This window comes from Athene cunicularia, assembly GCF_003259725.1.
Source record: "Athene cunicularia isolate RWA chromosome 2 unlocalized genomic scaffold, athCun1 chr2_part1, whole genome shotgun sequence".
In the NCBI taxonomy this organism is placed as follows: Eukaryota; Metazoa; Chordata; class Aves; order Strigiformes; family Strigidae; genus Athene; species Athene cunicularia.
Genome location: NW_020799095.1, coordinates 133,869,648 through 133,881,962, shown reverse-complemented (window position 1 = coordinate 133,881,962; position 12,315 = coordinate 133,869,648). Strand labels below are relative to the sequence as shown.

The window sequence follows — 12,315 nt, the reverse complement described above, 5'->3', positions numbered from 1 at the left end:
GTCTAAACCTTCCCTGGTGCAACTTGAGGCCATTCCCTCTTGTCCTATCACTTGTTACTTGGTTAAAGAGACTCATCCCCAGCTCTCTGCACCCTCCTTTCAGGCAGCTGTAGAGGGCGATGAGGTCTCCCCTCAGCCTCCTCTTCTCCAGACTAAACACCCCCAGTTCCCTCAGCCGCTCCCCGTACGACCTGTGCTCCAGACCCTGCACCAGCTCCGTTGCCCTTCTCCAGACACGCTCGAGTCATTCAATGTCCTTTTTGTAGTGAGGGGTCCAAAACTGAACACAGGAATCGAGGTGTGGCCTCACCAGTGCCGAGTACAGGGCTCAGATCCCTTCCCTGTCCCTGCTGGCCACGCTATTGCTGACACAAGCCAGGATGCCATTGGCATTCTTGGCCACCTGAGCACACTGCTGGCTCATATGCAACCGGCTGTTGAGAACACCCCTAGGTCCTTTTCTGCCAGGCACCTTTCCAGCCACTCTTGTCCAAGGCTGTAGCACTGCAGGCAGTTTTTGTGACCCAGGTGCAAGACCCAGCCCTTAGTCCTGTTGAACCTCACACAATTGGCTTCAGCCCATTGACCCAGCCTGTCCAGATCCCTCTATAGAGCCTTCCTACACTCAAGCAGATCAACACTCCTGCCCAACTCGGTGTCTGCAAACTTACTGATACATTTCATCCCCTTGTCCAGATCACTGATAAAAAGCACTGTGCCCAGTACTGGGGCCTGGAGAACATCACTTAAGACCATCTGTCAACTGGATTTAACTGAATTCATCACCATTCTTTGGGCTCGGCCATCCAGCCCATTTTTTACCCAGCAGAGTGCATCCATCCAAGCCCAAAGCAGCCAGTTGCTCTAGGAGGTTATGGGAAACAGTGTGAAAGGCTTTATTACAGTCCAGATAGACAACAATCACAGCTTTTCCCTCATCCATTAAGAGGGTCACCTTGTCACAGAAGAAAAACAGGATAGTCAAGCAGGACCCACATTCCATAAACCAATGCTGACTGGGCCTGACCACCAGGTTGTCCTGCATATACCGCATGATAGCACTCAAGATGATCTGCTCCATAACCTTCCCCAGAACCAAGGTCAGACTGTCAGGCCTGTAGTTCCCCAGATCCTCCTTCCAACTCTTCTTGTAGATGAGCACTACATTTGCTAACCTCCAGTCAACTGGGACCTCCCCAGTTAGCTGGCACTGCTGATAAATTGAAAGTGTCTTGGTGAGCACTTGTGCCAGCTCCCTCAGTACCCTTGGGTGGATCCCATCCAACCCCATAGACTGTTGTGTCTCAGCAGTGTAGCAGGTCTCTAACCATTTCCCCTTGGACTATGGAGGCTTCACTCTGTTCCCCATCCCTGCCTCCCAGCCCAGCGGGCTAAGTACCCAGAGAACAACTTGTCTTACCCTCGAAGAATGAAGCAAAGAAGGCATTAAGTACCTCAGCCTTTTCACCATTTCCCACTGCAACAAAGAAAGGATGGAGATTCTTCTTGGCCCTCCTTTTGTTGCTAATGTATTTATAAAAACAATGATGTCTCCTTGGATATTGGAACCCTCAAATATACAGGCATTTATACTTACCATATAGGATAAAACCAAGATTATACGTTTAGAGAAAGGTAACATTAGATCAAATGACATTTGAAGGGGAAAAAAACCCACTATACCCTTCAAGCTCACAAGCTCTCTTCAAACCTCCCCTTGCCTTTAATTCCTTAGATCAGCTGTGTAACAATGCAATCACTATTATACATCAGAAATCTATAGCTCATTGCAGATTTAAGCCTCGTGTTCATAATCAACCCAATGCAATGTTAAAAAAAAATGATGCAACAAAAAAAATCACCTTTTTTGATTTTTCCAAAGTATTTCATTTCTAACTGGATAAGAAAACCACATATGCAATGCCTAATGGTTTGTCTCATTTGTTCTTCATCATTTCACTCGGAGTACCATGAAAAGCCTTTTAAACTTGGAAAAGTATTTACAGTTCTTATGTAAGAGAAATATTAAATATTGATGTAATTTATGATATATGGAAGCATTTCATGTAGGTTTATAACTTTTTTTACATAAAGATATGTGACAAGTTTATCCATGCAAAAATAGATGGAGAAAATAAATCTGAATTCATTAAAAAGCAACTGAAGTACCCCATAAATTATCCAGTCTAACTCTCCTACTACATTGTAACTGTTACAGTCCTGTGAAACTACTGTGACCTCTGTCAAATTTAAATATTCTACACAATTTCTAAGTAGTAAGATAATAAAGGTCAAAACCTGCTTGGCTGAAGCAGTCTTCATAGATTTTAAGATTTTACTTTTTTCCTATTTCTGACTTGCTTCAAAAATAAACCCCTTAAGAGTGAGCAACACTTAGTTTATCTCATTTAGCTTACAGTTGCATATTATTTTCTTAAATACTACATTCACACCCCCCCAAATGTTTTATTTGCAAGAACTTTTCTTCTGATAAGTAACATATCTCCCTCATTTTCCTGTCTGAGGCTTGTGTTGCTCTTGCAAGGGTTGTGTAGTTTGCTACTGAAACGTTCTTCTGTAGGTACAGTAAGGTGCATTTTCCATATTCCGAACATATCTTTATTGCTTAAGTGACAGTATGGAATTTGTATCAGAATAAATAAATTTGACTTTCACACCTTTGTATTTTTTCAAGTCATACAACAGCTACTTCAGTGGATGAAGTGAGTGGATGCTTCACTGGACATATTATCCCACCCACTAGAAATCAGGTCCCTCCTCCATGGTAGTAATTCCTTCTTTAAAATGTTTCTGTACAGCCGAGATTCAGTATTACAAGGGAAGGCTACTGAAATAAAATTAGCTGTAGTGGAAAGTGTAATATTTGTGGCAAGTTGTTCAGTTGTTACTGAACACAGAACAAATACTGGCAAGCCCTGTTGCCACAGCTCCTTCAGCTGCTATGTACATGCTGCACCACACCAACATCTCAACTAAAGTCACTCCTGTCACCACAGGGCACACGAAGTAGTCTAGTGTTCAATGCCATGTGTACTGCTAGCAGCATAACTACTACAACAGAAAGTCAACAAGGATTAAAGTTTATCAGGTAAGCAGGACAGAAGAAAGCAGAGCTTAAACAGACCTGACATGGGCGATGCTGCAGTGCGACTGCCAGAAGGACCACTTTGGGTTATACATTACCATGCTATGAATAAGCATTCATCATTCACTCACCTGGACTCTCTCCCTCTGCTCCAGTAGAGTGTAGCTCTATTTCATACTGCAGTAACATGTACTCATAAGGGAAGAAAGAGTAAAGGTTGAGCTCCTTATGGCTCCCTTGAGCTCTCTATTGCTGTGACAACAGTAAAACACACTGATGATGTGTTCATTTACAGAGGAAGAACATGAAAGTGAGATTTAAGATTCAAGTCCTGAGTGAGGAATACTGTGGAGTATTCAGATCACTTTATTTTTTTTTAATTTGAAATTGAGTGAGTAGTATTTTTACCCCTCTTCAAAGACTGGATTTCATGCAGACATGCTAACTCCCATACAAAAAGAAAAATCTAATGTAGCATAGATAGGTAAGTAGGAGAGTGCAAGCACAAGCCATACGTGAGAAATCATGGCCTTTTGCAGATTCTACAAAAGCCGTAATTAACAAAAGACAGGATTTAGAGCTGAAAGATGATGTGGTAAGAATCCCAGGTATCTGAGCAAAACATGAAGTTAGTCAATGAATTCATCTGAGTACTGTATGATGAGACAGTTTTCTGGCACCAAACTCTTTCAAAGTGTAGCTCATAAAGCCTCCAGCATATGCCAAACCTCAACTCTTTACAATCACAGAAGCAAACCTTGCCAGAAAAGATGGAAAGAAGTCATACTGCAGAAAATCTGTATTGAATTGAAAACAGGAGGTACACCAAGACAGTGCCTTTGATCTCACCTTTTATGTGTCACGCAGAAGTTAACTACACCTTTAGTCAACAAAATTCACCCTCTTTCATTGATAAACAAACATTAGTAGATCCTTTACACAGCCAGTCACATCACTCAGTGTTACCATGATCATTTATACTTTTGATTCTCTTTCTGTTCCTTAACTAATTTAGTATTTCTACAAGCATGATTGCTACTGTATTGCTTATTATACTCTTCTTGATTTCCACTTTCTGTCCTCCATCCCCCACCCCCACTCAGTGCCTAAGACTGCTCCAATACTCAGAGATATTCAGCTACTGAGTATTTTCTGTGCTTTTATGCAGTTCCTCAAAGTATAATTCTTTATAAAATTCTTCACAGTAGCATTTAAAATAGGCTTTATTTGCAATATGATCTTAGGATAGAGACTAAACACTGGAATTAATGGGTTTTGTCAGCAAGGATAATCTGAGACACCCTCCCCGCCTTTTGAAAATGGCTGAAGACAGCCTATTTCACTCTCACCCACTTCCCATTGGACTTTCAGAAAACCAAAAATCCCCAAAAGGATGAGCAAGTGCATCCTATATACACACAGTAACATTATTAAATGAACAGTAATAATCTGCATTTGTGCTTCTAAATAAACTCCAACTCAAGTTTATTTTTACATATATTTTGATTTATTTGCTATACATCACTGTGACCTTATAGTACTTAAAATCCATTACAGGATTTTTTTGTTGTTGTTGTAATAATCAGTCTTAACTCCACAAAGACAATAATACTGCTGTGGAAGACCAAAGGGGAGAAAAGCCATTTCAATTTATTTACAGTTCCTTATCTTGTAAACATTCAGTCTACACATTGTACTAAGTTCTAATAAGGATAAAGAGCTATACATAGAGACAGGAAACAAAGCCCTGTGTTTCTATTCACATTGAGCATTAGCATATTATAGATGAAACATCTGCCCTTTCTCATTACCATAGCAGTAAGCTGTCTTCAAATAAGTTTTTAGAACTTTCCAAAGATGTAAATGTTTTGAAATAATATACAACTACATCTACTTAAGCCAACCCATTTGGCTTTTATTCCATTTCTAGAATAATTTAAAGTGCTATAAGCAACCCGTCAATCAACACTTTTCTATAATAACAAAACTACTTTAAACATTAATTTACAAGATAATATACAATGTTCATCTGAAATAGCTGAAATTTCAGCACAAAGTCAGTCACTGTCACACTTAACAGCAATTTTTTTGTTTTTGGTTTTTTTTTTGTTTTGTTTTTGCAGAACATAGAATAAAAGCTTTGAAACAAACGGTTTTGTTGAGCTGTTATTGCCACAATGGCTTATCAATTTTCCTACAAAAGTGGACAAGAGCTACTGGAACTGTATTCTAGCCTGTCATTTTTTTTGAGGTCACATGACAGTAAGTTTGCATATTCCACGAGTCTACTGAATTACAATATTGTCTACCTATAGTACATTATCTCATTTTAATCAGAGCTGGTGCTAACTGTAAATTTACAACATAGACCCACTCAAAAACATCAACAACTATTTTTTTCTTTGGACAGGAATAAGCTATATTCTTGGAGTTGATGTGCTACACGGCTACAACAGTATAACAGTATATATCTGACACTTTATGTTGAAAAAAGATGCATCTGTTTCTGTACTTTTAATGCCCTACTATAGCTACAAATTGTTCACCAAGTTTTGCTTGCTTTAGCCTCTTGATTTTGTGGAAATATCATATTCTTACATTCCCCTGCTATTTTATAAGTCCTTGCCACATAGCTCAATATAGTCAGTATTTGTCCCAAACCTGCAGATCATTAACAGTATGTGCAAAACAGTCTTTAATACAATCAGCATGCAGCTAGAACACATATTAACTGACTTTTTTCTAAGCATGAACAATAAACAAGACAAGTGGCACTGTTTACTTTGAGTATCTTCTAACTTCACCATATGTGTACTGGTATGTGTTAAGAAGGAATGCTAGGCTTCTCATCTCTTTGTGGCACCATATGAATTAATCCATCATTGGTCCAGACCAATCTCTGCAGTACAGCTGCCAAATACCCACACGCAGCTTTCTTCTTGTATAGGTTCAGAGAGGGCAACTTCATTCATAGACATAATTTCAATACAAAAATAATAACCTATATTCAATGAAGCAGCCCCCTAGCAGGATTGCAGAAAGATGTGTGTGGGAAACCTGGGAGGCAACTGTAATAAGAAAATTTAGTAGGCTCAAAGTAACTAATGTTAGTTTTTTAGTCCACATGGTCTGTATTTTGTAAAAGTGTCTACAGCTTAGAAAAAGTAGGACGGTATATTACAGATGTGAGAGCATGGAAAAAAAAAAAAAGTCTGCTATTTAAAAATAACTAGATGGATGTGCCAAAAACTTACAAAAAAATCAAAAAGGTAAACCAGTGTATTATATTGCTCCTCAGGATTTTTGAGCTGCACCGATTCATGTCAGGTTTGGGACAATACCCTGTAGAAATAGTTAAAATACTCATTCAAAAGCCCATATTTCTATGTCTTGAATAATGAAGTCTTCTCGCTTAGAAAGTGTATGATTCCCAAATGTTTTACATGAATGACTTCTTCCATGGTAGAGATCACCATCGAGCCAAAGAGCAAACTCCCCTCTGTAAGACAGACAATGTATTAAAGCAAAAGACTGAGGGAGTAAGCATTAAACTTATGAATGTATTTTTCATTCAGAACTCAGGAAAAAGGAGGAATTATAGAATTCCTTTTCAACAGAAGCACCTCATAGCTCTTGATAAAGTTGAAGCTGCAAAGATTTAAAAAAATTATTTATTATTAATTTGGGAATATCCCTCTTTCGGCTATTCCGAAATAAAAAGCTGACTAGAATTCATCAGTTTTCAGCCCCTTCCATTTGTGTCAAGAAAAAGGCATAACAGTGCTCTTAAACGCGAGGAGAATGCTGATAATGAATAAGTGAAACATCCCAGAAGCTTACGCATTTCCACGGGGGAAAAAAAGGGGGGGGGAGACAAAGTATAATTTCCAAAGACACTAGCATGTCTGGGGATAGTAGAGTTTCAATTCAAGCCTCGTCTAGTTACATATAGTTTTCACATTTACATACCTTCAGAATCGTAGTATTTTGTGTCCATTCTGAGTATACCAAGACACACATGCAAATAGAGCATGCAAGCCATCATAAACTTGCAGGGCTGAAACCTGATACCATGCTATGCTAAAGACAATCCTCCTATTTAACTTTCCTCAACATAGGACTCCAAACATCTGACATACTAAATCTTTCTCCGCTGGTAACTGTTGAATCCTGAGTTATCAAAGCTGAGGTCAATTCCAAGCTTTCTTTTCAAAGGAGTGCAGACATACATATTTTTAAAAGTCTCTAAAAACAAAAAGAAACAATAACTTACCCTCCTCCACCAAAAGCAAGGGAGTCCATGTCCCCTTTAATGAAGAACATGTTGTCTCCTGTCCATTTGAAAACCTAATAAAAAAAAAAAACCAAACCACAAAAAAACCCCAAACTAAAACAAAAACAGACTAGCAAGTTAAAATACCTGAACTTTTCATTTGGGCAGAAGGAAAACCAAACATCAGTAAAAACAGACTATGGGTGGTTAGAGGTCAATTTATGAAGTTACCAAGTTTACACAGAAAATTCAGGGAACAGATACATGCAGACAAAAAATCTCTTATGTTTTATACCATTTAAAATAAAACAGTTCCAAGATGTGATCTTTGAGCACTAGAATTTCTACACAATAAAAAACACCAAGAAATCATGCTTAGACTAGATGTTATGCCCTTTAAAAGGAATGTAGCTTTTGTGTTTTCAGGCAGACACCTGGTAGAATTTTAAGTAGTAGAAAAACCTTCAGCCCAATGAAAGAGTCAGGTTGAACATGTTTTTCACTATGCAAACTCTACCGTTTTACTGCATGCTTATGGATTCCATAGAAAAACTAGTATGGTGACATTTTTTGGGCCAACTCCTAGAATCTTTCAGATTATTTACTGTTAGATTTATTCAGTAATTATTTTAATATAATGCATGGGGGAAGGGGGAAGCAAAAGCATATAAAGTTATTACTACTTACCTCAAAATCTGGAGAAAAAGTGAACATAAACGTCTCCCCAGTGCCATAAAAGCCATCGCTCACTTTAAATGGTTCAGATGCTAGTGCACCAAAAACCTGTACAAAAAAAAAAAAATGCAGGAGAAAATACTTAAGCAAAACTACACAACATCTGCAATCTCTAATGATAACAACTGATACACAAAAAAGCTTGTAAATCTTGCCAGATTGAGAATTCTTTACAGGATAAGCCTTACATGGTATCACAGTCCCAAGTACATTGATTGAGATATGGCATGGTGCTTTGTGGTACAATTTAGAAAAGTTAAGAGGACTCTTCCTCAATAAAAAGTGAACCCAGGGTAAAAAAAAAAAAAAAAAAAGGATTAAAAACTAAACTCTGGAAATTCTCAGAAACAATGTACATATTTTTAAAATTTCAGACCAAAAGGTCCTGCTCCTTCATATGTAACACCTCTTCCATTTCAACTAGGCTATTTTCAGTAATTTTCTAGCTGCATTATGAGTTATTTTTCATTTAATTTATTCATTCCAATCCAAATAACAGGTAAACACTGGTTATTGTGTCTTACAACTGAGAGATTTTAACTAAGCTTTTGCTGAGTAATAAGAGTATTTATAATATTCAAGAATAAGAACTTTCTAACAGTTGTTAAGGTCTATGGGACTGATTATTGGATTTCTGAAGTAGCATTAATTTCTCAGGAACTAGAATAACTAGAAAAAAACTCCTCTGCATAATTATGCAAAATTAACTATACCCCATGAAGTACAACCCTCCCAAAATCAGTATTTCTGCTGCTAGTAGGAAGCTGGCTTCAACATCTGCAAGAACAGAGTGGATATAAGTACCAAAGCATTCCACTAGCACTCTCTCATTTGTCTGTATGAGAAAGAAAAAAAAAAACCCAACAAACAAAATGAAGTTTCTGTGCTTTTGTTCTCATTAAACAGTAAGTTTGAGAAGCATGAGACTGATGAGAATAAGACATTAAAGCTAAGCGTCTTGACTTAGATTATGTTAAGGATATAAAGTAGAAACCATTTTCTTCAGCCCGTTGTAAGAAACTCCTTGACCACAGGTAGGTTTTCCAAGTGTTCCTTTCCATGTTTAGCTCTATTCAGGAACTAAAATATTATATACAACTAAGAACTGCCCCAGGTCAATCATGAGTTCCAGTTCAGAACCACTGATATAAAATTTCTAGTTTTTCAGGAATGTTATATGGTTCAGAAAGTGTCTTGTTCAGAAACTTCTAATTGAAATAGAAGATAGCAAGACTGAATGAAGAGTCGTGAAAAGAAATGATGTGCTCATTATGAAACAAAACATCCTCCTGCCTTCAAGACACAACCTTCCACTGCCCAGTTATGAGGAAAAAAAAAACCTGCTAGTCTTCTAAAGATTATCAGGGATAAATTTTCTTCAAACATCCTGACAACGCACAGACTGGGTCTTAAGTCTAATGGATCAATCATGCCAATAGCAGATGTTTTGAAATATTTTTGCCAAATACAAGCAGTCATCTCTTGCAATAAACTTTTAATAATTTTGAAAGAAGTATGTACAATAGCAAACAAAATTAAATTGATACGGGTAGTACTGCACATTTTAGAAGTCACTGTGGAGACCCCAGTGTTACAGAGCAGAAGATAGGTAGGACTTACAGAAGCTTCTTTATATTATCATCTATATTATGTATTTTTTAAGAACAAGATATCACTACACTGATGAGATACTTTTACTCCTGCTCCTTAAGTGAAGAGAATTACCTCTGAGCATACCTGTGACCAATATTTACACTCTAAAATTTGATTCTCTGGAGAAATTTTTAAACTTACCTCACAAAGCGATGAAATGAAGTAAGACAGCTAAAGGTGTTCACTTTCAAAGACCTGTTTGTATCAGCTCCAGATACATTATTAAATAGCAAATTCAGTCTAAAAGCTTGAAGTTCCATGAAATGAGGTGTAAGTTTCTGTACCTCTGTTTTAATGCAAGCTCACAGGAAAACTACCCCAAGCCTTTTTTTGCACAGACATTTATTTCATTGAATATATAGGATCAAACGCTAGCAAGACATTTCTGTTATGCCGCAGTCTAAACAGCAATAACTGGCTTAAGAGAGAAAGGAACTACTATTTATGTTTTGCTTTCTGGGGAAATCACACCAAATCAGACCAAAATCAAGGAATTCTTTAAAGAAAAGTTTGTTTTCCTATTACAATCCAGAAGGCTTTTTTTGGTTTGTCTTTTTTTCCTCAGCATTTTTTTTTTTTAAAGTAGTCTTGAAATGAGTCCCCAGTGTTAAGAACTACAGCTTTTTATACTTTTTTTTAGCCCGTTCCTAGTTAAATGGCCTTATAGGTCAGAGAAAGTTCAAGTGAGAGTTGACCAAATATAACATCCAGTGCAGGATTTGTAGTAAATCATGCACAGAACATTAAATGATCATATAATCAAAGAGCAGCAACAGTAGTCCTAAAAAAAAAAAAAAAGGCAAGTCTATCTCAGCTCTGGCATGAGTGAGGTGAGGAATGTTTATTAAAACAACAATATGGAGTGGAGGGGAAAGAGGAAAACGAAATTAGGAACTAAGTAGATCTGAACATTGTTATTCAACATTTGTGGAAAATCAGCTGGCTTAAACATAACACTCATTTAGTCCTACAAAGACTTGCAGCGTTCTTTTCCCCCATAATTTGTGAAGAACTCAAAATTTACATTACAGACAAGGCAGTTAAACATGAAATGAAACAGCAGTTTTAAGTTAAGAGAAACAATAGTTGTACTATTAGAAAGAATATTACTGCTAAAGTCCTTTTTCTAAAAATAGGCTTGGCTCAGTTGAAATGTATTTCAAATGAGAAGATTTCATAAAGTGATTCAGACTAGACAATGACATTTTAGACATAGTAGTAAGTCATTCTAAGCGGGTACTTTGAGTATTGTTGCAATGTCTCAAAGTGGAAAGGCTGGGAGAGGGATTCTTCTATGCATGCTTTACTTAGTTTTGGCTAAAGGCTTTTAATATTCTTTGTAAAATCAAGTCTTCCATAAGAACTTCAAGAATTATTGGTTCATTGTCCTTCAAAGACAACTGACCAAGTATCAAAGCCTTAGATACCTATTTGATTACCCTGATCTTCAAGTTTCTATCGAGTTGTTTAGCACATAACAAAATAAAACCTTAAAAGAATGTTATTTCTGTGTCACAAAACCAATCACCTCCAACCCTGACTTCATACATATCTTCTGCAACAATAGAATTTGAACTTCAAAACAGTATTTCATTTTTACCTGATCTTTACTAATGGTTACACTAGCTGTAACTGTGAAGGTTAAAAATTAAAAAGATAAAAGAGTTAGAAGATTTAATTGCTGTAGTCTACTGACAGAGTTTGCAGAAACCAGTACTCTTTTTTTTGTTTGTTTGTTTTCTTCCTTTTTTTCTTACCTTTGTACATGTATTCTCTATAAAGCAGAATAGGTGAGATTTTTTCTTTCTTATGATTTCAAGTGTCTGGGGCAGTAGGCTAGACTTCAGAAATTTGGATGTTAACTTTACTCTGTCAAACATTTTGCAAACTTCAATTGCTGAACGTACGCAGGTAATTGAATTTAGAGCATCTTTCAGGGTAGAAGTCCATATTGAATTAAAATTAAGAAAGTTTGATTCATGAACAGAACAAAATAGGCTGCTGAAATACAGAAAACTCTAGGTTTAAGTAACTGCATGAATATTTTCCATAGAATAGTTTGGGTTGGAAGGGACCTTCAAAGGTCATCTGGTCCAAGCCCCTGCAATGGGCAGGGACACTTTCCACTAGATCAGGTTGCTCAGAGCCCCATCCAACCTGGCCTTGAATGTTTCCAAAGATGGGGGATCTACCACTTCTCTGGGCAACCTGTTCCACTATTTCACCACTCTCTTTGTAAAATCTGGCCTAAATCTACCATCTTTTAGTTTAAAACTACTACCCCTTGTCCTATCACAACAGTTTCTACACTAAAAATTTTGTCCCACAGGCATGTCAACCAGTCTCCATCTGATTATTTAGCCATTGACCACTACCCTCTGGATGCAACTGTGAAGAATATGGTGGTGATTCATGTTAAAAATATAGTGACTTGAATATGTGGAGCATGGGTGCTGCTAGTGTTTTGCTATGTGTGTGGGTTGGGGGTTTTTCTTCCTTGCATGAGCACAGACTCATATGGACTGTTGTTGCGAGTGTGGAGGGGCAC

General features: G+C 37.3%; 1 protein-coding gene across 7 annotated transcripts in view; it reads right to left on the bottom strand.

Annotated features, from left to right (window-relative positions):
* Positions 1 to 4,590: 4,590 nt before the first annotated feature.
* OXR1 (oxidation resistance 1) overlaps positions 4,591 to 12,315 on the bottom strand; it is a 244,979-nt gene continuing 237,254 nt past the window's right edge. For all 7 annotated transcript variants that reach the window (XM_026843730.1, XM_026843733.1, XM_026843731.1 and 4 more), the window contains 3 exons: positions 8,067 to 8,162; positions 7,380 to 7,453; positions 4,591 to 6,605 (listed from right to left, as the gene is read on the bottom strand). In XM_026843730.1, coding sequence (XP_026699531.1) covers positions 6,470 to 6,605; positions 7,380 to 7,453; positions 8,067 to 8,162 — 306 coding nt within the window. In that variant the 3' untranslated portion in view covers positions 4,591 to 6,469. The remainder of the gene's footprint in view (positions 6,606 to 7,379; positions 7,454 to 8,066; positions 8,163 to 12,315) is intronic.